General features: G+C 40.6%; 1 protein-coding gene across 3 annotated transcripts; it reads left to right on the forward strand.

The window, feature by feature from the left end:
• Positions 1-934: 934 nt before the first annotated feature.
• On the forward strand, positions 935-25176 carry RUFY2 (RUN and FYVE domain containing 2). 3 transcript variants are annotated; one of them, XM_033065789.2, is made up of 18 exons: positions 935-1028; positions 3140-3313; positions 3767-3884; positions 5058-5159; positions 6159-6282; positions 7780-7841; positions 8402-8467; positions 10131-10200; positions 11381-11482; positions 11898-12014; positions 12466-12633; positions 13763-13860; positions 17639-17758; positions 19512-19641; positions 20191-20285; positions 21531-21579; positions 22491-22568; positions 23380-25176. In XM_033065789.2, exons 1-18 carry the CDS (start codon positions 1025-1027, stop codon positions 23521-23523), a joined length of 1821 nt encoding a protein of 606 aa, XP_032921680.1. In that variant the 5' UTR covers positions 935-1024; the 3' UTR covers positions 23524-25176. The 3 variants fall into 3 exon arrangements, with proteins under 3 accessions (XP_032921680.1, XP_032921681.1, XP_032921682.1); XM_033065790.2 differs by having other exon boundaries at positions 10134-10200; XM_033065791.1 differs by lacking the exons at positions 17639-17758; positions 19512-19641; positions 20191-20285; ... (1 more) ...; positions 22491-22568; positions 23380-25176 and adding an exon at positions 14736-17430.
• Positions 25177-25809: the final 633 nt, after the last annotated feature.

Below are 25809 nucleotides of genomic sequence, written 5' to 3' on the forward strand. Positions count from 1 at the left end.
CTTGTGCAGATGCATGCCTGCTGTGTTTTGTGTTGCTGGGATTCCCAAAAATGAATTTTAAAAGGAAGTTGTTTTTTGCCAGACTGGCAGGATCAGTGTGGCTGTTTTAGAATTGTTTAATGTCTGAATGTATAGGTTCCTTTCTCCTTGTGGGAGAGGTGGATATAAGAAGTGTCCCTGTCACCATGGCTGTGTCCTGTCCATCCCTGTGTTGCCCTTGTCCTTTGGTCCTTCCTTGCAGGCCCAGGCAGTGACACCCTTTGTGCTGTTTTCTGCAGTATCTGAAGGCTGAGCAAGGTAAAGAAGACCTTTTTCTTTTACAGGTTGCTGGTTAACCTTGCCCAAAAATGTAAGGGGAAAGAATAATTATTAAGCAAAGCATATTGTAGTGATTAGGGTAGAGTGAGCATCAACCGAGATCCCATCTGGATATGACAAAAAATGCTTGGTGTGATAAACAGCTCAGTGTGTTTTGCTGCTTTTTGAGCCAGATTCACATTCTAGGGCTTTTAAAATTAAATGCCAAAAACTTACTCGTTTCTTTTTTTAATACAAGGTTTTTTACATACCAGTATACAATCGGTTTTGATTCTAACGTGTTTTTCACAAGTCCCATCACGTTACCTTGGAAGGTACTAAACTCTAAACTCACAGATTTTTCTAGAATATTAATTATTCTGATACATATTATCCAGTGCTACAGAATCATTATTCGGAATAAATGCTAAGGATTGAAGCTTTATGTCACAAGAGAAGGGTAGACATGTCTCAACTCTGTGCTGCCTGACTGTGCTTAGCTTCCCGTTCCCGGCGTTCGCGGGCAGCGTGGCGCTGTGGCGATAGGGGCGGGGGTGCTATCGCGACAGGGCGGCAGGCTCGGGGGCGGGTCCTCCCGCCGGCGGGGGCGCCGCACGGAGCGGAGCGGAGCGGAGCGGGGCGGGAGGAGCCGCAGGGAGCGGCCGGTGCGCTGCGCTCTGCGCTGCTGCGCGCCCTGCGAGCCCCTCCGCGCTGCTCCTCTCCAGCCATGGGTGAGCGGGGCCGGGGAGCGCGGGGCCGGGGCTGGATGTGCGGGCTGCGGGCGGGGACGGGCCCCGGCTGCCGCAGGATGGCACAACTGGGGCTCGGCTGCTCGTCCAGCCCGGCGGCGATGTCGCCTCCCGGGCCGAGCCTCGGCGCTCGGAGGCGGTGATGCTCCGGGAGTGCTGGCGAGCCGCGAGCAGCGCTTTGTGGGGCTGCTGCTGCGGGGAGGAGAACCCTGCAGAGCCTGGGCTCTGATAGCCCGTGCACTGCCCGAGCAGCAGCTTGGATTTAGGATTTCACACGCGATCTTAGATCCTAAATCTTAATAACAATATCATTATTATTATTATTATTATATCCTAAATCTTGATGTTATTAGTATTAATAATAATTGTTTATTTATTTATTTGTTTATTTTTAAGAAGCAGGTGAAGAAAAACAAGCAGGTAGGCCCCACTCTAAAGCAGACCTAAAATGCATTTGGCCTCAGAAGGTACAGACGAGAGGGCTGATAATTAAAAGGACGGCAGACATGGAAGTCTGTCTGAGGAGGATCAGCTCCAGAAGTCAAAATGAGGTCACCTGGCAAAGGAATTTTCATGATGCCTTTGGGGAAATAGGATGTGTAGCAAGGCAGAGCTACCCACCTGGAGCCTGCATTGAGCAAGGCGTTTCCTCTGCTAACACTTGCATTTAATGCTGTCAGTAGCAAAGCAATAGTAAAATAAAATAAAATAAATAAAAAGCAGGATGTCTGCTTTGCCAGCAGAAAGGCTGCTGTTGTTGCAAGCCCCACCTGGCCCAGGCAGGGATACTGTGCTCCTGGAGGGCTGCTCAGTCCCCGGCAGCTGGGCAGGAAGGAAGGAAGACACAAAGCAGTGAGCTGTGGCTGCTAATGGTACAGTTTGGCCAGAACCCTGTCTCTCATCATCTGATTGTTTTCTTGGGTTTTCTGTTGAAGTTCTGGGTATAAAAGCAGTTTTTAAGGCTGTTGCAGGTGCATAATCTCAGTGACTGTTTTCCCTAGAAAGCAGAGGTAGGTTAGGTTTCATGGCACTAGGCTAGTTGGGCATTTGGCAGGTAACTAGGGAAACAGAATATTAGAAAGTAATTTTCAGGGTTTCTAATATCCAATCGCTAAAGTCTGCAGGAAATGAGACAAGTCATTTCCTTGCTGTTGAGGAACTGAGAAAATACTCATCTGTTATGATGATTTGGGCTCTTTGTGCTTTCTGATGTGCAAACAGATACAGTTTTATACCAATACTCAAATTTGAAAAGAAACAGGCTCACTTTATTTCTCTCAGATGGGAGTCTTTCTAGATATTTTGACATCTGTGTCTCAATGTCTTAAAAAAAAATTAGTTTTTTAATTTCACTTGTTGGATTTAATTAAACAGTAAATCATCAACTCTTTTGTTTCTTTCCAGGTTACTTTGATGATAGCGAATAAACAGAGGCTTGTTTTGTCTCTGAGAAAATAGGGTCTGGCCTGAATGTTTGAATTGCTTCATTATAAATGAAAATAAGCTTGAGAATTTCCTGAGCACTCTGTTCTAGGTAGCAGGATTCTGAGAAGAGGAAACTTGTCCATTCTGTCAGGCTAAGATGATTGCAAAAAGCTATGGATTTTTTACTGACTAGATTTAACCCTCAAATGTGTATTTTTGCAGTGTACACTTTGTAATGTTCACCATAAACTTCAAGTTAAAGCAAAACCTTTAATTCTTAAGATTTTCTGTGTAGAAAATACTTGGTGGCTAGATGAGAAACTGAATTTTCAGTATGTGGTATTTTCCAGAAAATGCTCCTGGTTTAGTGGCAGAGACTCTCTAAAGCCTGTGTTTGTGTCACTGTGCAATTGTGGAAAGTGATTATATATAAACATATAATATATATTTCCCAGCCTTGGGTTTCAATTCACCTGTTAGAACACTAAGAGTGTGTGGTGGGTTGGATGCTTTTCTATGGCATGGTGTTTACAGCACCTGAGGAATTTGTTCTGTTGAGTTTATTAGATGAAGCTTTTCTTTGAACGAGGTGTACATGAAGCACTTTATTTCTTTATGTCACTCTGAAAACTTGAACACACCCTAACATTTTATTTTCTCTGTCTTAGCTGTAAAGGACCCTACAGCTGTAGAAAGAGCAAATTTATTGAACATGGCTAAACTAAGCATCAAAGGACTCATTGAATCAGCCCTGAGCTTTGGGCGCACTCTGGATTCTGACTACCCACCTTTGCAGCAGTTCTTTGTTGTCATGGAGCACTGCCTGAAGCACGGCCTGAAAGGTGTGGGAATGTGTCTAGCTGCCTATTTCTCATCCCAAATGTACCACTTCCTTTCCTTCTGGAAGTAGATAAAAAATGTGTCATGTTGCATAATTGAAAAAAAAAATGTAAATGGGCACTTTTTATAATGAATAGTGTAATTATTAATTCTTCACCGCAGGTATTTCCACTTTTACCAACCTGTCCTTTTGTACAGCATTTGTTGTAAGTGGTCCAGGGTTTACCAACTGAATGTATGTATGCAGTGTGTATTTTTAGCTAGACATCCTTTTTATATTAGATTTTTCTAGCATATCAATTTTATATTCATAGCAAAGTAATTTGGAAGCTGGCTTTGGATAATGGTGAGCTGACCAGAGTCCCATTTAAGAGTTACTCAGAAGTCCAGATATTATGAAGGAAGCTACTGCAGTAATGTAAATTAATTCAGTTACTTGTTTTTTCTTTTCATAGTAAGAAAATCCTTTCTAAGTTACAATAAAACCATCTGGGGTCCTCTGGAACTTGTGGAGAAATTATATCCAGAAGCTGAGGAAATAGCAGCAAGTGTCAGAGATTTGCCTGGCCTTAAGTAAGTAGTATTGGTAAAATGCAGCAGGAAAATAAAGGACCTGACTGAGAATCTGCAGGTGTCTCATGATTTCATTTGGCGTTAATCAAGCCTCTGAAGAGCTAACACATGATTTTGGGCAGAGCACAGGTGAATGGGAGGTGGAAAAGAAGCAGGTTGTGGGTCAGCCACTCTGCAGTCTGGGACTGCAGCAAACATTAATGAGTGTAGCCAGCATGTATCAGACCCAAAGGTGACACACCAAAGAGGAAAGAGTTAGGCAGCTTTTGCCAGTCTTGCCTGCACAGTCCTACTCAGATGTGATTTTTAACTCTTCCCATTCCACTGCATTGTGCTTTTGTGTTTAGCTTTATAATTGGCCGTTCATGAAATTCCAAAAGAGCTTGGTTACACTGCTTGATGTATGGCAGCATAAGGGTTCTAATCTCTAGCTTCAGACCTTACCTAAAGCACATAGACATGCAAATTATTATTTACTCTTGTGGCAAGCCAGAGGAAATAATAACCCTTGCCAAGTGTGATACTCCCTTCCTATCCTAACACAGCTTGTGAGAGGTTTTTCTTTTTCCTTTACGTGCTTACCACTTGTAAATATGCAAACACTAGAAGAGGAAGTTCTAAAGGTTCAGGTGTAATTTGCTGGATATGAATGTTTGCTAGTTACATATGTCTTCTCCTTTTTTTTTTTTTTTTTGCATTACCTTCCTAAGATAGCACTGAATTTGTACACAGTTCAAGGTAGGATTGAGTAAGTGCTGGATAGAGCTAGAGAGTAGGATTGGGAAGGGAAGCTGCCATGGTGGCTTGTGAAGGGCATTTGGTTCATTTTCTTGCAATTCCCCTCAACTGTTAATAAAAAGGAATCTCTCTGTTTGCAAGAATTTTACTTCAGCAGAAAACAGGACTTTTATGGTTATCAGGCTCTTGTGCATTCTACACTCCTGTTTTTTCCAGGGTCTGCTCCCCAGCTCAGCTGAGTAGTTGAAAATCTTTCTGTTACCGCAAAGCTTGGAATCAAAGCCTAAATGTTACGGCTTTCCAGATAGTGATGCTCAAGTAATAGTTGAAAATACCCCTTCAGAAACACGAGTTGCCCCACCATTAGACTGATACGGTGTTGAAGACCATGATGTAATTACGTAATTTGGGACTGTTTGTCTCCCTTTGTTGCAGGACCCCCCTGGGCCGTGCCCGGGCCTGGCTGAGGTTAGCGCTGATGCAGAAGAAAATGGCTGATTATCTTCGCTGCTTAATCATCCAGAGGGACCTCCTCAGGTAAACTATTCATTACATTCTGTTTGAAAGTTGTTTTTAGAGGTTTAGTCTCCTAAAAAATAATCCTGCCTTCCCCCACTGTGAAGAACAAGCATGGAGAGGAGGTGATTTCATCCCTACCCATGTGCGTGGTTTCCGCTGACCTGCCCCTGAAAGGAGGGCTCTTGCTTTGGACTTTGCTTTCACATTTCTAACACTGGCATTACTCTCTTCTAATATAACTTCTCCTGTCTGATAAGCTATACATGTTTTTAGGACTGACTTTGTGCCTAGATAACACTGGTTTGTCAGGGTGTTGTTGGTGCTCAGCAGCTATGAACTTTTCCAGTGAGAAGACGGTTTCTATATAGAATCTAAAATTTTATTTATTTATTCTTATTTATTTATTTTTAGGAGAAGAAAGTGCTGATATTCTCTTATTTAATGAAATAATTATATTTAAGAAACCTTTTTAGCATTTCAACCCTTTATGTTTCTCTTATATCCATTTAATCTCTTCCTTGGGTCCTTGAATTTCAAGCATGTATGCACTAAATTCCAGGCATTTTTTCACAAAAGGTAATTATTTTACCATTCTTCTTCTGCACTGCCTGCAGTGCTTCTTAACAACTTAAGAGTTGTCTGACTCAGTGTGGCCAAACATCCATTTGTTGCAGTATCCTCTTCAAAACTGGCTAACAGCAGGAGTAGGGAAGAGCCGTCTCTGGTTTTGTTTTGTTTTCTTTTAAAGTCAAAGTAAATCTTGTCACCCTCCTTACAATGTCCCAGCCATCTGGAGCCTAAGGCAGAATTCTTGTTTTTAATAGCCTCTGAGACAAACCATGCACTTTGAATTTTTAAATATTTAAGAGGTGAAAGCATGGGCAGGCCCACTTCATCTTTAAGGATGCTGTAGTAAGGGTACAATAAGAGAAAATTAAGATGTGTATACCACTTATGATTATGGGATACATATGTAATGAATATACCAGTAAGATGCAATTTTCTCCTTGGACACAGTGAGTTTTATGAGTATCATGCACTGATGATGGAGGAAGAAGGAGCAGTTATTGTTGGGCTGTTAGTTGGGCTAAATGTCATCGATGCCAACCTGTGTGTGAAGGGAGAAGACCTGGATTCACAAGTAAGTCCATCCAGGTAAAGGAATGTATGTGCAATCCCTGAGAGTTCTCTGTACTTTTGTTTGTGAGTTTTGTCACTTTGGAGTGGTGACTTGTTAGAAATCCTGCTAGGGACTGTTCAGGGTGGGATGATCCAGCTCCTGGATCTGTGGGGATGTTACCTTAACCTCATTATCAGCAGGGTCAGACCTTGAAATGGAGATAATGGTCAGAGTGCAAGGGTGAAGTTGTGTGCTTTGTCCTCAGCTGGGAGCAGCAGAGTTCTTTCCATCTGACTTGTGTGACCCATCCTTTTGCTCTGTGGGACAAGATCAGTTTTCCCTGCTTGGTCCATTTATTATTCTGGAACACCCCAGGAATGATACTGGGGACCTGAAACAAGCACACTCTCATAAGAGGGTGATTACTTTGATTCTGCAAAACAAGACTTGGAATTCTTCCTGCTTTGAATGGGCTTTGACTTTTAACCCTGATCTTTTCCAAGAAAATATTAACAGATTCTGTTCCAAGGCAGATGCACAGGTATTTGTAAATAAGTGTAGACTGTGTTCAGCCCTGACTGGTTTTTTCCAGCTTCTTTGTGGAAAAAAATCATAGTAGTTTAAGTGGTTATTACTGTATTCATATATTTGAAGAAAAAACAGTTCCTCTGGGAAAGAGAAGTTACAACTAATGGGTTTAACTTGTGCTCAGTTGTTTGTGCTAGTTGCTGTGTAGTGTTAGTTTGAGGCACTGATCTTGTGTAAAAGAAGGCCTGTAATTCCAGAAAACTTATCAACTTGCTCTTAGTGTTGAGAATTAAGTATGTGTAATATAGACCACAAAATATAGCTGCACCTCTGTTCTCACTGGGTGACCTTGCTGCACAAAAGACAAAACTCAGTGGTGGCTGTGCAGACAAGATTTTGATTGCAGCGTGTCCAAATATGACATCTGTGAAATGTCCAGAATAGTTCTGGTTGTGAAGAGTAGTATAAAGGAGGCACCTTCTGAGAGAAGCCAGAAGCAGCAGGTTTTATTGAGCAAAGAAAGGCAAACTTCTGAACCGTGATGGAAGTCACAACCAGGAGCACAGTTTTGGTATGTTAAAAAAATGCTACTCAGTGGTGAAATGTGTTTATGCAGCCCTAGAGAATTGAAATAAAGTAACTTTTATAGATAGAACATTTTACCTTGTTTGTTAGAGATGGGATTTTGCTTTAATGGGAAAAATATGTTTTTAAAACGTTGTTGGAGAAGAGACTTTTCTGGAAGGACATGGAAGGAACAAACAGGATCCTGACAGGAAAACATTGCATAAACCAAGTAAATATTAAACTTTGTAAAATCTTGTTTAAAGTGTTACAGTGCAGGTTTTCCAGCTTCTGGCTGAAATTGGATGAATTTTAAAAATGTTGTAACTGAGGTTTTATCAATTGCATGAATACAAGGCTGTAAATATCAACAGCACTTATTTGTATGATATGAAACTGTACTTTTGCTTTTTTACTTTCCCCTAGGTGGGGGTGATCGATTTTTCTGTGTATTTGAAGAGTGATGATGACATTGGGGGTAAAGAAAGGTATGTCCTCACAAAATACCTCCCATTTTACATGTTAACAAACAATTTCTTGGCTGGGGCCTGTTCTTTTAGAAATATCAGGTTCCCTAAAGATGAAATTTTCTGATCCTGACCAAAATGCCCTAGTGTGTTGTTCTGTGTTATTAGTTAGCTAACTTCTTTAGTTTTAGTCTGAGGCAAACCATCACCTCAAGTAGTGGAGGCTTGCCAGTGGTGGCTGTGAAAAAGGGACCTGCAGACCTTTAAGCCCTCAGCTTGGCATTTAGTCAGACTTTCAAAGAACCAGAGTTATGGCAGAGTAAATAAACATCCTTATCCTTCTCAGGCTGTGTATGTTATATTTCATGTAGAGAAATTGTTTGCAGTTAAAGGATTAGATTTTTTTGTGTTTTAGTGATAGAACAACACGTGTGTTGTTGCCTTCATGAGTGTGAAATGAAGTTGCTTCCTTTCTTTGTAAAAACACAATTGTGATGGACATCTGCATATGGTAAATATGTATACTTTCAGTCCATAGTTTAGTACATAATTTTGTTAATTTTATTTTGTGCTTGCTTTAGAAATGTACAGATTGCTGCAATATTGGACCAAAAGAATTACGTTGAGGAACTCAACAGGCAACTGAAGTAAGTATTACTTTGAAGTATGGGTGTCAGGCCAGGCTTAACCATAGCTTTGTGAGAGAACTTCAGAGAAAGAGCTGCAAATTCAATGTGTTTGGAGTGAAGATTCAGGGAAGTAGGAAAAGAGACTCTCCTGGAGAGCTCAGTGTCACTTTTCATGCTTTTGGAAGTCAAAATCTTTGGACAGTCAAAACCTTTATTCTTCAAAGAAACACAAAACCAACAGGCCAAAGATGTGAAGGTCCTCATGGTTCAGAACTTCACAGGAATGAAAAACTTGGTCTGGATTCTAACTGCATTCTATTTAACAGTTTGCCAAAAATGGTTTTGAGTGTTCTGGTGAATCCATATGTTTTAATTTCTTTGCCTTTCAGGATATTTTAATTTGTGGCTTTAATGCTTAGGGTTTAAACTGAATAAGCTCACTGCTTGCTAGGTTGAGGTTCCCGTTGAAACAGCTCTCAGGATGGAACAAACCTAGTCCACCCCTGAGTTTGTTACTGTGCAAATAGAGGAACAGTGATTTAAATTCTCTGAAGAGTATTGTACAAAATTAAACAGACTGAGGAACTAAAACCGTAAAAAAACTCCACCAAATCAAAACCAAGCAACAAAGCCAGAGAGAACTTCTGTAGAATCTGTAGCACAGCTAATCTAGATAATTTTTGAAATTTAATAATCTTTTAACATTTTTAATGCTGATATCTGGATCATAAGGCTCCTGTTGGAGTAAGGATATTCTGCTTTGAAATGGTGTCACTGAGCAGAAACCTTCAACAGCACAGAAAAGCTGAGTACATCAAATAGGAGCAAAATGGGAGTAAAGGAGGAGAAAGGAGCTATCACAATTGAGAGCAATGGTGTTTGTGTGATGTCATTACCCAGGTGAGCCTCTGTGTGTTCTTGTACACTGGTTTATGCATAGAATTTCCTGCCAGATCAGTGATTCAGCAGCTCTCCTCTTTTATTTCACTTCAACCTTTTGTGTTTAGACATCCTAAAATGCATTAATCTCTCTGCCCTGCTGTTCCTAATGGACTGGCAACTTCCTGGGACACCACAGAGAAAGATATGAAAAAGTAAATAGTGTTACAGAATAGATTTTGTGTTTCCCTGTGTGTGAAGTGCAGCCTGGAAAAGGTGCTTCCTGCAGAAATAGGCAGTCAGGTTATGGAAAAGTCCTGGATGCAGTTTGATACTATAAAAAAGCAACAGAGTAATAAAAGACAGTAAAACTGGTGAGACTCCTAAATGAAGTCAAGAAGCATCAAGAAAGAGAGCCTGAGGACAAATCTCAAAAAATGCAGATAAACAAATGATTTTAGAAAATAAATGTATTTTAGGAAGAGAATCTGGAGAATGGTTTTGTTCTATAGGAAGGATCTCCTTTGTCTTTTGGATGCAGTATAGTTGTGAGGATAAAGGAAAGGGAATTTATAGCAAACCAGGAGTTTAAGTGACAGGGGTGACATTGAGAACTGGAAAGAAGCATATAAATGTTCAACAAAGGAGAGTAATTTTCTTATATTTAGGAAAATCTCCAATAATGGGAACAGACCTCACAGCTCTTAACCATTAATCCCTGTACCTTGCATTAAAGCTTTTGAGCTTGGTTGAATGAGTTGTGATGTAATCTTGAATGTCATTGTTTCTTTTTCCCTTTCAGTAGCACAGTTAGCAGTCTACATGCAAGAGTGGATTCACTGGAGAAATCAAACACTAAACTGATTGAAGAGGTACTTTTTTGTTTTAGTAATGTGTAGCACATAATTTTCCCTGTTTTTTTTAAATATACTCGCATTATTTTAAGCTATGGAAGTTCTGTATAATATGTTCAGAGACCTTTATTTTGGCCTGAAGAAGAGGGGCAGCAGCTGCAGGGATTTGAAGTCAGCTTGCCAGGTAGCCTCTAGCATCAGTACATTAATTCCCTAGAACACTGCAATTTCCAACTTTGGACAAAATGAGAAGAGAATGCTTTCTTAATGCCAGCTGTCAGTCTGATTTGTGCAGATGACTAGTCTAGAATGGATGGCACCAGTTGCTACAAAGAGACAGAAAGTAGTTCACCAAGCTGTTCCTGTTCCATTTCTCGGCTTTAGCCAAAGGATTGTTTACTGAATGCTTATATACAGCTTTTAGGCTTGTCTGGTTCTGGGTTTGTGTTCATAGCCTGTGTTTCTGGTTATCTTTGGTGCTTGACTAGTTTCTAATATTTTTAGCTTTGTAAGAGAGGAACACCTTTTTTAGTTAATGAAGTGGAAAATTGAAAACTCTAAATTCAGCTACTGAAGGGACAGCTATCTCACTCTAGGGATAATGTATCCAGACAGAGGGAAAACATATTTTCTGAGTGTTAATTCTCAGAGTATTCTGGTTCCTTTATAAGCCTTCAGCCCAACTCTCCACCTATTTTGATCCTTTGGCTTGTAATTCTGACATTAAGCTGTATACTGTAAGCCCCAGTTATAAAGTGTCATCTTTTGTAAATATTTTTGTTTTTCATGTGGGGGAGGCTTTCTTATGTAAGCTGCTCCATATGATATGTTAAAATGCCCAAAAAAGAAAATGGAAATGGGATGAACTTGAAGCCAAGTGGAAAGAAAAGGCTGAGGATGAGAAAGAGAACTGAGGGTCTTTAAGTCATGATGTATCTTCAGTTCATAATGGAGCAATGAAAAGAAAGCACCTTGTAAACCAGACATGAAACAGTGAAGTATTCTGAGCGTGCTGCTGCTCTGTAATGAAAGTGACTCATTATTAAAACCAGGAGCTTCATGCTTTCCTTAAAAACAACTAATCCTCTGTTCAGCAGACAGGAAGAACAGAGCAGAGAATGTCTTGGTCTTGCATTAATCAGAACGTTTTTTGCTTTATTTCTGCTCACCAAAGTGCCTTTCTTTTGTTGCTTTTCAGTTAGCAATAGCAAAAAACAATATAATTAAACTTCAGGAAGAAAACCATCAATTGAGGAGTGAAAATACTCTGATTTTAATGAAAACACAGCATCATCTAGAGGTATGTTAGTTTTCCCACTTTTAATCTTGTAACATAACGTGGTTAATTTTGGTTCAAAAGTTTGTACATCTCAGCTTGTCAAAATCTGAAAACAGCTTTTATGAGGGACTTATTAAAGGATTTATTAGATCTGTAGAGCTTTCTAAATGGCATAAGTAAATTAAAATTCTAGGACACTGGATTGTTCTACAGCCATATGCATGTGCAGTGTGTTGCAGTGACACCAAAGGAGGGGAGCGCTGCAGTACAGATGTTCATTTTGCTGCTTTCACTCAGCTCTCATTACCTAATGAGCAGAGACAGCTCACCTCGTGTTTGTCCTGTGCTTGGAGGATGTGTTTGTAGGTTTTTCTTCAGATTCCCCAGGAGTGTTAAATCCATGCCATTCAACTGCAGAACCTCTGTGTGTTTGTAGGCCACTAAGGTGGATGTGGAAGCAGAGCTGCAGACGTACAAGCACTCGAGGCAGGGCTTGGATGAGATGTACAACGAGGCTCGTAGGCAGCTCCGCGAGGAGGCACAGCTGCGCCAGGTGAGGCTTCCCTGCCACTGCTCAACACTCACTGGGGGATTTATTTTTAACCCAGCATCAATGTTTCTATAGTAATATTGCTGAATAACCCTAAGAAAACAACCACTTTTTTTGGGATAAATTTTCAGGTAAACTTTTAGCAATATTCTCTATGCTATATCTTTCCTGTGAAAATACAAATACTCCCGTTCTATTTTTGTAATTAATAATTTGGCAACTCTGTAAAACATTGGCAGGATAATTTCTTATCATGTGAGTTGTCTTCTCCCAAAGTTAAAAAAACCTATTGGTCAGTTAGTATGTGAGTGTAACATTTATGGAAAATTTGCAAAGGTAAAGAGGGGCAAAATTTCTCAAGTGGTGCTGCAGCTCTGTTAGAGTTTCAAACCAGAAAAAAAACATTCCATAATTGTTTAAATCCTTTGTGTTGCATTGTGCTTGTGCTTCATAGGATATGGAGAATGAACTGGTGGTTCAGGTTAGCATGAAACATGAGATAGAGCTTGCCATGAAGCTGCTGGAGAAGGATATCCATGAGAAGCAGGACACCCTCATCGGCCTGCGGCAGCAGCTTGATGAAGTGAAGGCAATTAATGTGGAAATGTACCAAAAGCTGCAGGTAAAGGGACAGTTAAACTGCTGAAAGGATCACAGAGACACAAATGCATTCTCACCATTCTGGTCAGCTTGAATGCTGCTCTTCCCTGGAGTTTTGTTTCCTTGTGCTTCTTAGGTCAGCTTGACATTTTGGAGCATTACCTAGGTAAACATGGTTTCTTACAAAGAAGTTCTTAAGGCAATCGCTTACTGGGTTTAGGGAAGAAAAGAGCACGAGGATAAGATCATGACCTAATAATAACCTGTGTGAAATAGAGAGACTAATAGTGTACAGTAACAAGGACATTTGTTTGGCTTGCATTATAGAAAAAAGCCAGAAGAATGTAGGCACATAGTGAGGAGTTGAAGAGAAGCCCTGATTTTTCCAAAGTAGGGAAAGGAAGACAAGAATATGTTAAATGGAAAAAGCTAATTACAGTTTTGGATTTATTTTTAAATCTGTTAACAAATTAAGAAAATCTCTTAACAATGAAATGCCTTTTTTGGGAGACTATGGATCTCAGGAACCCCAAAATACCAGCAAATTATTTATGCAAAACACAAATTTGATTTAGGGAATAATTTGTGAAAACCAGCACATGAAACCAGGCAAATCTGTGGCAGAATGAGGGGAAAAAAATTAAGATGCTGCAGAGAGAGAATTGAAGAGATGGACAAAGGATTCTACTTTCCCATCTGCAAATGGACCAGAGGATGAGAAATATAAATAGAGCCAGAGAGAAAAATAAGAAAATGTTCTCCAGTGTTAGGATCTGGGAGAGGTTGGTTTGTGGGAGGACTTTGGTGATTTTCTGGACTAAGCTCTTCACTGGTAAGGCTCTAATGGGCTACTTGGTCAGTGAATTTCAGTTGAGTTCTAAAAGTGATTAACCAAGGAAGGACACCAAGGGGGAATATTTATACTTCTTAAATATTAAACAGCATCTGCACTTGCAAAGTTTAAAACTACAGATTTTCTAGGCATAAGATTTTACATACTGTCCTCAAGGGTTTTTAGAAGGTAATCCTTAAAGAGAATCAAAACTTGAAGCCACTTTTACCATTTGCCCCTTTAGATCCTGAAGAAAGAACCCCCACCAGGTAATGGTGCAGTGCTACCAATTTCAGTTTGAACCTCTTTTGTAACACAGGTTTCTGAAGATGCTATGAAAGAAAAGAATGAAATAATTAGTCGATTAGAGGATAAGACCAATCAAATTAATGCAACTATGAAACAACTAGAACAAAGGTACAGCCCCATCTTTGTTTCTCTTCATTCACAACTTCATCCCCTTACATCTTACTCTGCATTCCTACAGTTGCCATTGAAATGCAATTTTCAACTAGAACATTTAAACCAAACCTTCCTGAAGCTTCTAATTAGTGCTTTGCTGTTGGACTGGGGTTTTTTTATGTTTGACAAACACACTCACTTTAAATACAAACTTAATATTTCAGTTTTCTTCCTCTACCATCTTTCTTCTGCTCCTAGGTTTTTATGCTGATATCAAAAGTTGTTCCATTGCTTCAGAGCTCTGATTCCTTGTTGCCTACTTTTTCTTTTCTCTACCTGAATGAAATGCAATAGAAACTGAAGCATTAATCTTGCTTATACTTAAGCATATGCTTAATATAAACATTAATGCCTTCAAGGATCACTGGTTGTTTGCTGAAGCTGTTGTAATTGTTGTCCATTGCTTTGGAAGTGCCATTATTTTCAATGACTTACTGAGTTTTCACACTAAAAGGTTGAAAAGTGAAAGACTAAAATTCCAGAATATAAATTTACATGATGGTTAGACTGCATGTACTGCATAATGTTAAGATGTGATTCACATGTTTTAATCTAGTGGCCTTATATGCAACATTGATCTTTCTAATTGTAAAATATAACATATCCATAAGCCCTGTCATGTTGGTGTTTGACATGTCTTTTTTTTCATTTAAATCTGATTATGAAAAACATGCTTATGTATTAAAAAAATTAGTGACATGAATATTCTTTTATTGACATCCTTTTTTCCTCTTTTTTCTTTTTCTTTTTATCCTTTTATCCCAATTTTTGTTTTTTACTGTTTTGCTACCTTCATCTGTCTTTGATTTTTGTCCACTGCATTCATGAAGTGACAAAGATCTGTTAACTCAAACTAGGACTATTGCAATGTCATTCATCAAATGTGCCAGCAATGAGGCTCAGCACCAGTATAAACTTGTCAAGGATATATCATTCTGAAAGCTCCTCCAGATCTCTTGTGTTGAAATAATTGCTGATAAAATAGGACTTGAGTTGTCCAGTTAAAACTTGAAAGTGGTATTAGAAATCCTGCACTGTAACTGATCGTAGCTGGGTTCTGGTTTTGTTTTCTGAAAGAACGTCATCTCCGATCTCACTTTACCCCTCCTAAAAAAAAAAAAAAAAGAAAAAAAAATTAAATTACTGCACTATTATTAAGCAGATGTAAGCTAGTTTTCTAATGCTATTGAATCACTTCTTGGTCAAATTTTATTTTAAGAGGTTAGAAGTCTTTACTTTGGCTGTACATTTTTATGACACTTGTTTCTAATTAGCGATTTTTCCAGTTCTTTGGTACTAAGGGGTTTAAAAAGTAGCCCCACTTCTCTTCTGCTCTGCTTACTCCTTTCACTTTTAGGCTGTGTTTATCCCAAAAGCACGCTCTCTGTTGGGCTTTGTGGTTGTAACTAGCACTGTTTTCTTGAACAGAGTGGCAGGAGCTGGAGGGAGGGGGCTGAGCTCTGGCAGAAGGATGGATGTAGGAAAAGAGGGTGGTGCCAACATCGTGTTCTGTGTGTGCAGTGAAGGAATGGCAGCCTTTGGACAGCTAAAGCACAGTTCCACCTCCCTGATGGAGGAGGACACTCTCATGGAGCAGAAGTGTGATTGGAGCCTGATGGGTGAGGGAGTCCAGGCAGAGACAGTGCTGCAGCAAATTCTGTAGCTGTGCCTCCTGCTTAGCACAGCTGCCCTGGGAGGGGGAGCAGTGAGCAGGATTTACAACTGGGGCCCAGATGCTGAACCTGCCTAACCTGTTTGTCAGCTGAGGATCTTGCCTGGCTGTGTCTGCACTGAGATCAACACCTGTGGTTGTGCCCAAACCCTTTTCCCTCCCTCCACCCACCATTAGGCAGCTTTTACAGCTCCAGTTTCTGCTGTGAGCAGCTGCTTGCCTGCACTGCAGAAAGAGTTTAGGCTGCTGACTGCCCTTAATACACTCCCTGATGTTTGCTCTGAATTTGGAGTGGAAGTTGACTGGGAAAATGATCTTAAGAGTTTTGCAGCAGATGGGGATGTGTTGGAAAAAGTGGGGACAGGATGCAATAATACAGAAAGGGTTTCTAATGCATGGTTATGTATTAGCTTATTCCTTGGTTTGGAGGCAGAAAGAGCCTTACATGAGCTGGCCACTGAAAAGTAACTTCTCTTCCATCTTCAAAGAAAACCCAAACCAGAAACATGGAATAGAACAGCAGGAATTGGAGCCTTATCCACCTCACCGTCATCTATGCAAACAAGTGTCTACCACAGCATCACCTGAACGCCAAATCCAGCTGCAAAGTGCAGCCAGCTCAGCATCTGCCTGGATTTCAGCAGTGCAGCCAGCCCTGCTGCCGGGCTGGGGATGATGCTGCAGCTTTTGGGCAGCAAGCTCCCTTTCTGCCTTGCTCGTGGAAACAACTCTGCAGTTGATTTTATGGTTTAGGGAAGGGTTTAATGTGCTTTTGGTGTTGATGTCTTGTGTAACTTCAGTCAGCTTCTGCACAAAGGAGGGCCCTGCTTTTTCCCAATATTCTCCCTCCCATGGCTTGGCCCTGTGTGCACTACCATTCCAGATGTGTCTGGGTGCATTCTTCAGGCCCCTGGGATAGCTGAGTGAGATAGTGCACCCTTGATAAGGTAATTTAATTCCAGCCTTGTTCACTGGTTTGGCAGCAGCTTTTGGAAACTCCCTCTGGTGCAACTCCACCAGCAGAAGCACAAATGCAGACATACTGCTGACACATCTTTTTAGCTGGCTCTGGGGGCTGGGAGCAGCTCTGTGCTCAGTGAGCTGCTGGGAGGTGACAAATCCACAATCTCACTGATCTCTCCCACCACTTCCCTGACAGGCCCTTGAGACAGTTTTGCAGAACACAGAGCATCAGGTGGGGACATTGCCTGGGATTTTACAGGCTCTTGTATTCCCCAGACAGGTGTAACCCTGACATAGCACAAGTGCCCTTCTAGCACATTTACTTTTGTTGCAATACATCCACCAGAGAGGAGCCACAGTGAACTAATGCATTCCAAGGACAGTGTCAGCTGAACAAACCTGGAACTCAGAAAGAAAAGTTGAAATCAAATAACAATCCCTCATTTCTTGGTTAATCGTTTTGATTTGTCTATAGTATGGAGCTATTTTAAGCAGTGTAAGAATGCATTATTTTTAATACAGACTATTTAAATGAATTATGATGTAGTTGAGGTAGTTCTATAAATGTAGTGGGACCTGTCAGGGTGTATTTGTTGTATTAGGCTAGTCTTTTTGCTGTCTGATTGCAGTGCTCTGTATGCAACCTTATGCCTCAATTGTTTTGAGCTGCTTTTGCACAACACATGCTCTGCCCTGTCTTAATGGGTGATTAGTGCAAGCCAAGTACTTTTACAGAAATCACTTGGGGCAAGAAAAAGCTTCAGAAATAACACATGAACATTTCTAAAGGAACAAGAAAAGCATCATGTTAAATGCTTTGATTCTAAAATATGTATCATGCTTTGGCACCTGTTATTCATGAGCATAAAATAAACCAATTATTACTTACAGTGATTATTCTCTTACTGTATGCAAACCCAGGAGCTAAGTTCTCTAGGCATTGTATGGATTTCTCGTTTGAGTTTGTGAGTTTCCCCCAAACTTTGTTTTTATTTAGAAATGTTTCTATTTCCCCATTTTTCTTTTATTTGTCTTCTTCACCCTCTACACCCTAGTTCTAGCTTCAGTTTTACCCAAAGTTGATTTGAATTACACCAGATTGCAGCAAGCAGAGAAGGCTCAAATGGAGGCTGAGGCTGAGGATGAGAAACTTAAACAGGAGTATGTGAATAAATCTGAAAACCTGCAGAACGAATTCTCCCAGAAGGAGAAACAGTTGTGAGTATTTCTTTCCTGTTTGGAAAAATGCATGGCACTAAACATTCTACATTGCAATATGTCCTCTGTCCTAATACAGGCTGCTTGTTGTTGAGTGGTTTTGAACAGAATGTAAATACTGAAGATCTTTGTGTCAGGTACTGGCAAGGCAGAAGAAAAGATGTCATTCCAAGGAAGCCAAGCTGCCTTTGGATGCCTCTAAAAACACATACAGCTTGAAAGGAAGGGGAAGAACAGCATTATTTCTTGGCTAAAAGTGCCAGCTTAATTTAGGAGGAAATTATCCTAAGTGGGGGAAAAAATGTAGTGGATCAGTGGTAAAACACACTTTTAACAAAGCCCGCGAGCATGGAATAGCGTAAACTTAAACAGAAATTGCACAACAATAGTTTGATTGATCCAGCTTAAGGATGAGGTAGAAGTGGTTGAACTGCACAGGAAATAAAAAGTGAAAATCCAGTGGAATCATGAAAGTTAAAAGCTAATATACAAGCCAACCTTCTAGTGTTTCTCCTGTTACATCCTTCAGTACTAATTTAAATCACTAAGTAATGTTAGAAGCTCCCTGTAAGAACAGGTGTTTTCCATCTTGGGCAAGATAAAACATCAGTTATTAAAGTAAATCTTTGGCACAAAGATTGGGGCTTAAAAACCAGTGATTTCCAATCCAGTTGTGAGCCCTCCCCTGCCTCTCTCAAAACTCTGAATGTCAATCCACTTGTTCAACTGTCATGACAAATGTTCACTTTACTACCACAGTCACCTCTGCAGATTTGGGCAAAAGAACAGTTCAGACCCCAGCCTTAGAATTCTGCAATTCTGAGACCTCCAGGTCATGTTCACTTCTTTTCCAACCAGATGCTGAGGTAGTGTCCCAAAATGTAAGTCTTTCCTTTAAAAGTGGGTTTGGTTTAACAGCAGGAGAATTTAATGTGGATGTAGGTTTCCCATCAAAAGGCCTTGCATGAATACTCTCAGATTTTTTTTTCCTCTTTTCCTGTGTTGGCACAGTTTAGATCTAGAAGGGTGAACAGTGTGCTTCTACCCTTTGGTTTCTCCATAACTTTCTAAACACCAACTCTTCCATGAAAGCAGGAGTAAAATTCCAGCTAGAATGGGTCTTCTATCAGAGTAGCCCTAATTCCTTTACTGAAGTTCAGTTAAGCCAATAGAATCTACATCCCTCCTTATGCTGTGGAGAAAGCTCAATAAAAACAGTAATTTAAAGTCCTTCCTCTTTTATTTTCAGTTCTGTTCAAAATGCCATAAACCTTAGTCTAAAATAGAAGATTCACATCTGAAGGTGTAAAATGAACTAACTTTTATGGTGTCAGAGACACCTGCAATGACTGTATGCATCACCAATGACACTGTGGCTGGTTGTTTTGGTTTGTTTTAGAAACAAGCTGGATAAAGTTAAGGGGCTTTGCCTTATGCATGTTTTAAAAATACTTCAGAATTTTGTGGTTAGTCTTCTCTTACTCATTTGTTTCAAAGGTCAGCTCTTCAAAATTATGCCATAGTCCTGGTCCTTTAAATAAACTTACTTTGAATAGCATTTTCTAAGTGACAGTGCTTTGTTTATGACACTGATACCTAAAATATCATTATATTGACACATTATTTCTGGTTTAGAAAACATGTAAATTAATAGTTTATTATGGTAATAATGTATTGCACCCAGAAGTAAACTCAGTTTTGTTTTTAAAAGTGATACTGTTGTGCACAGTGATTTTTGTTTTCCCTCTTCTAGGCTTCAGCTGGAAACAGATCTGAAGATAGAAAAAGAGTGGAGGCAAACCCTAGAGGATGATCTTCAAAAGGAAAAGGAAACTGTATCTCACCTGAGAACAGAGACCCAGGAAATAGTTAACCTTAAGAAAGTAAATTCTGCAGCAATTCTGTGATTTAGAAATTGTCTGCAAAGTTAGTTATGGACTTAGACATGGTATTTTAAAGAATTTCTGCAAACAGATAGGAAAAATTACATGAATGTATTCTCACAAATATAATTGAGGAAAAAATGGGCTCTTTATTCCCCATTCAGTCCTCAGAGCAGAACTCAGTACTGTGGATAAGGAATAATGAAATTCTTGTTTTCCCCTCAGCTGTGTTGAAGGCTCTCTCTTCTCCCTTTGGGCTGGGCCCATGGCTCTGTGTGCATTTGGACTCTCCAGTCAATCAAAATTTATTTTCTCTCTGGAGTGGGCTACAGAAGCAGAAATGTTCCTTTGTCTCTTAGGGTCCAGGAGAGTTTAATCGTGAACAGTTGCTGTTCAGGTTGGATTTGAAAGGAGTGTGAAGGATCACTTATGCACTTGGCTTTCTCAGCAAGATCAGCTTCAGTAGGAGCAGCTTTCTAGGAGTAGGGCAAACACAATTTGAGAATAATCTGGTTTCTTATTATTTTGTTTGTTTTGTTTTGTTTTAAGGAGTTCTTTAAAGTTCAGGAGAAGAACAAGCAACTGAAAAGCATTTGTGAGGACCAAGAAGCTGCTCTCCAAGAACTGGCATCCAAGCTGAGCGAGTAATTTCGTTATTCATGATGACTTATACATATTGCTTTTTGTCATATACACTTGAATTAAGAAAAATAGTGGGACAGTGGTAATGCATATTAGACAGTATATGTCATTATTATTATTATTATTATTATTATTATTATTATTATTAATTATTTTTATAACTAACCAGTTACCAGAAGTCAATGTATCTAGTTAGGTCAGGCATGTTAATTTTGATTTTTGGCTGGTGGTCTGGCTGTGAACTCCTGGGTAATGACAATGCTGTGAACAGAAAATCCTGGTTTGAAGGGCATTAAGCTTTGTTCTGCAATGAGAACAGTTGCCTTGTTTGCCAGTTGTGGCATTCCCAGAGGAGCCTCAAGGAGAAGGGAAGAGCTCTGGCTCCAGCAGGGCAGTGCTGCTCCTCTTGAGCCCCACACAGCTGCTCACTCCCCCACCACTGGGATCAGGGAGAGAATTGGAAAGGTGGAAGCTGGAAAACTCATTAAAGGTTGAGATAAATACAGTTTACTAGAGAAGATAAAAGCCACACATGCAAGCAAAGCAAAACAAGGGATTAATTCATGGCTACCCATGGCTGGGCAGGTGTTCAACCATTCCCAGGACATCAGGGCCCCATCATGTGGAATGGTGCCTTGGGAAGGCAAAACTCCATCACTCCAAATGTCCTCCTTCCTTTTTTCCCCCACTGAACATGATGCCATTGGTTTGGAATCTCCCTTTGGTCCCCTGTCCTGGCTGTGTCCCCTCACTTCCCAGCACCCCCAGTCTCCTCCCCTGCAGGTAGCAGGAAAGGCCCTGGCTCTGTGTGATCCCTGCTGAGCAATAACAGCAACATCTCTGTGTTATCAACCTGTGCTCAGCACAATTCCAAAACACAACCCTGGGAAGGAGAGGAGCTCCACCCCAACACAGCTTCCCAGGCTGCAGAGGATGAAAGGGGTTCATCAGCACCCTCCTTATTGTGCTGAAGCTTCATTTAGTGATCTCTGTCTCCTCAGTAGTTTTGCTGTGATTTATGTGGCCTTTGCTGCCCTGTAGAATATCTCTGTGTGTGTCTCCTGTGACTCAGTTCTTGTGGGTTGGCATTGGAGTCTGCTTCCTCTAAAATGACATAATGTGGTCTTGTACTCTTGCTCATAGGATTTAGCTTAAAAATTTTTAAGTACCTAAGCCAGCTTTTTAAGTTGTTAGAGCGTAACTGACCATGTAGAAGTTTGAAGTAGCATTATTATCTTATTCTTTAGATCAAAGCTGAAAATAGAAGATATAAAAGAAGCAAACAAGGCACTGCAAGTAAGTAGCATTTTGAGAAAATACTTTTTGAAATCTTTCCTAACCATGAGAAGACTTCTCTCCAACAGCAGCTACTCCAGAGAGACTCACTGTATGATTTCCTCCAGTGGGAGAGAACTCCCTGTAACCCCCTGGAAAAAATCAATTTGCTTTTGATTTTCCTTGTTTGATGGACAGCTGTGAATTTTGGCCCTTTTCTTGCAATGGCCACACAGCCCTTCTATAATTTACAGAGGGTAGCTGGGACAGAATGTGAAGCTAATTGAGTTTAAACTGCGTAGTACTTCTCAGTGATCAACAAATATTTGATCATCCTAGGAAATAAGTAAACTTGTAGCACCAAAGCTGATAAAATAAGATGTGTGATGTCAGCAGGTTTGGGACTTTCTTAAAGACAGCAGGGAGCACTTGAGAGCAGAGATTTTGTCTGCACATGTTTGATCATCTGGTGTCACCTGGCATAGTGCTGCAGTCCAGGTAAAAGTGTCTGAAATGGCTGAGCAGACTTCTGGCTTTATTAAGTGGTTTAAACCAAGTGGGAACTGGCAATTCCTGACACTCTCCTATTTTTTTTTGGCTTTCCTGCATCTTGAAGACTGTTCCCATGTGATGAGCAGGGTCATCAGCTTCACTCTGAGTCTTGGATGCCTTTCTGCTCTTGCAGCTGAGCCACTGCCCATCTTTACCATTTCAAGCATGTTCTCTCTGCACCTGTACTCTGTGTTGTCCCCTGAGGTTTTGCAGTGATTTGGAGCAGTCCTGTGCTGCTTTAGAGTGTCTTTGTGACATTACACAGGTCCCAGGGCACTGTGCATTCAGGCAGTGAACGCTCTGCTCTTGATTTGTCTTGTCCCAGGGGCCCAAAGTTTCACTTCATCACATACATATAAATTATGTAATTTTTTCTCCAGGGCCAGGTTTGGTTGAAGGACAAAGAGGCCACTCATTGCAAGCTATGTGAAAAGGAATTTTCGCTTTCCAAAAGGAAGGTAAAACTTTAACAAGATTTCTCCCAACTTGTTTACAAGTATTATGTAATTATTACTACAAGTGTGAGGTAATTATCAATTATCTTTGAGGTGTGGCATGAAATGTCAATGATCAGGTGAATGCAGAGTTGTTTTTGAGATATTTTTCTGGTTCTTTGATACATGCAATGCAGCTGGGCCCTAATTTCAAAAGAAACAGTGTCGTGGTGAAATTCCCACAAAGCAACCTAGTTAAAAATTATTTAACTTCTTTGTGGAATTTTTATCTCAAACTCTATCAGCTCTGGCACTGCTAGAATTTGACATGTGTATAGAAGTCTTTTTATGGCATTTTATATACTAGAGTAAGAAAATAAGAGTTTATTGTCATTTTAAAGTAACATGTGACATTAATTTCCATGCTTTATTAATGTTTGCAGGAAGTTTTCTTTACCTTTTTATGTTAAATCTCAGCTACCTGACAGAAGCATCCACTGTTTTGGATATCGTTGCTCATGCTGCATTTTTAATAGCAGACTGCATTTTTAATCCAGGGTTTGAATGGAATCTCCAGAGTATATATATACATAAATGTCTGGAGAGAACATGTATCTGTCTGTGGTGCAATCCTAGACAACATCACTTGTGTAGGATTGCATCATGATTTGGGATGTAGATGAATTCTCTTCTTGCAAACTGACTCCAAGCTCAGACGCAGGAAGTGAAAGGAATTCTCTTTTAGATTGCTCTGTGTGTATTGTTTGTTGATATGCAATCACCAGGTACATCTCCATTGTAAGTTTAAATTTTTCATCTTCTGCCCATGGTTTAGCATCACTGTAGGAACTGTGGGGAGATCTTCTGCAATGCCTGCTCTGACAATGAGCTGCCTCTGCCCTCTTCACCAAAGCCTGTCCGGGTCTGTGACTCCTGCCATGCAATTCTTATACAGAGGTGCTCTTCTAATGTGCCATAAGATATTTATTAATTCTGGTGTTTAGCTCACTTCTTGTACAAACCACAACACCAACTAAAGAATGTACAGCAGTTCATTCCAGGTTAATTGCAGGTAAGCAGTGTAGAGCTGCAGTTTCAAGGTTCTGTGGATGCATTACTTCTCTGCTTCCTCTTGAAACAAGTGGAGACGATGGGACCCAAATGGAAAAACAAAAAAAACCCACATGGGTATGCTGATCTACCAAATGGCTCAGCAGCTTTTTTTGGGAGGAAGCAGGGCTGTTTATACAGGAGACTCAGTGTTAATATATTGGATGAATGCTTTAGTCGTAAGATGATCAGGAGAAAGGCCATACTCTTACAGGATGATGTGCTACAAGTCCCACCTAATTCTGCCAGAATGTGCCTGTGATAGGCTGTTGTGAAGCAAAACCATGCAGTAGCTGGTTTTAAATTGTACTAGAAAGAAGTGTGGCAATGAATGCAGTGGTGTGAGAAGTTATTGCCAAATACCATGCATTCCTTTACTTCCTGTTGATGGGCAGGGTTTGATCCACCCCAGAATATTGCACTGGCAGCTGTTCTGTGCAGTCTCAGGTGTAGGGGGAGCTTTGGTCAGCGAGGGAACAAGCAGTGCCTTGGGGCACTTGCTGAAGGAAGGTGTGTTTTGCTGAATGATTTTTTCACATGAACTATTAATTTGATATATCTGTGTTTCCACTGGAAGAGCTGTTCACCACAGACCTCTTGTCTGACATTGTCTGTAACCTTGAACAAGTCTCTGCATCATTTTCATGCAAGTCATGCTCTCAAGCTGGTTCGTGTAGTCACTGCATAGCTCTAGCAACCACCTGGAAAGACTGGCATTAAATACTGGGGATCACATCCTTTCTGTGTTGGACAGGGAGGTTCTTCCCTATTTTGTCACTATCTTTCTCCAACTTTCCTAAACTTCATTTTTTTGCAGAGCACTTTTGAGCCCTTCTGAGTCTAACCACTCTTGTCACTTGATGGTAACTTTTGCTGGAAGGTAAAATCCTTGTTCTTTTCATAGGCAAATAGAAATAATATCCTTTGATAAATTACCCTCACTTCCACTTCAGTGCACTGCTTGCACCTTGTTCAGCTTGGCTTTGTCTCTGAGGATAGGGATTTTGTCAATATTCTAAAAGCTAACCTAGCTCTTCTTTTTAACACCTCAATGTAGTTGCTAATGTAGCTTTTGTAAAGGAAAATGTTCTAAAAATGACCTGATGTAACTTTTTGTAAAATACCACACAAATACTTGTAAATCTGTAAATAACTTTTGGAAAAAAATAAATTTAAGTTATCTGGGAATAATGTCACTTAATTTAAATTTATAACTCAGTATTTTATTTTGACTTGAGTTGCTTAGAAAGCCTTTGCCTGTGCTGGGGAGTGGGAGACCCTGTTGAAGACACAATCAGGTGCTGCTCATGTGCTTCCTGAGAGTGTTTCCGGGTGGGCTTTGTGTGGAGCAGGCATGGAGGCAGCAGGGTTTGATGGCAGAGATAGAGATGGTAGGATAAAGCTAATCTTCACTGCTTTAATAAGTAGCTTGTCAAAAGGGATGCAACTGAACAGAAATCATTTAAAACAAGAATATAGTGCATTTCCATAACGTGCAATAAATTTAATTTATTTAACTACCGTCTCTTCCTCCCCTCTGTGCTGTCACTATTTGCACAGGAAAAGGTGTATAATTATTCAGATTGCTCTTAATGACTGCAGGTTAGACTTCTGCCTTGAACAAAATGAATGCTGGCTGTTCCACATGGTTTCATTTCCCTTGGCATCAAACCACATACCTGGCCTGCTTTTAAGGTTTTTGGACACCACTGTGACTGCTGCTGCATCTTTATCTGTCTCTGAAACCCTGCTCTCATTCCAAATCCTTCTCACAGAGCGCAGCAAGAGCTGTGGGCACCCAAGAGAACCTGGAACCGTTCAGACAGGATCAGAGCAGCATTTTATTCCTCCTGGGAGCTGAAGCAGCACTGCGTTCGTGCTCTGGGGGCACAGCGAGCCCGCAGCGCCGCTGGGTTCGTGCTGAGCCCGCCCCAGCAGGGGCTCGCTGCCCGCCTTGGCTCCGCCCGCCCGGGAGCCGAGGCAGCGCTCAGCGCAGCAGCCGGGGCTGCAGCACACAGCCATCACACTACTCCCCTAGTTCTGCAGAGCAACACAGATCACATGGTTAGGAACTCATTTTCCCTCCCCTTCCTAGCCCGTGCTCGGAAAGCTTCCTGCGCCAGTTACACTTTCAGCTCTTCCAGTCCCTTTGACA

The sequence above is a fragment of the Catharus ustulatus genome, chromosome 8, assembly GCF_009819885.2.
Source record: "Catharus ustulatus isolate bCatUst1 chromosome 8, bCatUst1.pri.v2, whole genome shotgun sequence".
Taxonomy (NCBI): domain Eukaryota; kingdom Metazoa; phylum Chordata; class Aves; order Passeriformes; family Turdidae; genus Catharus; species Catharus ustulatus.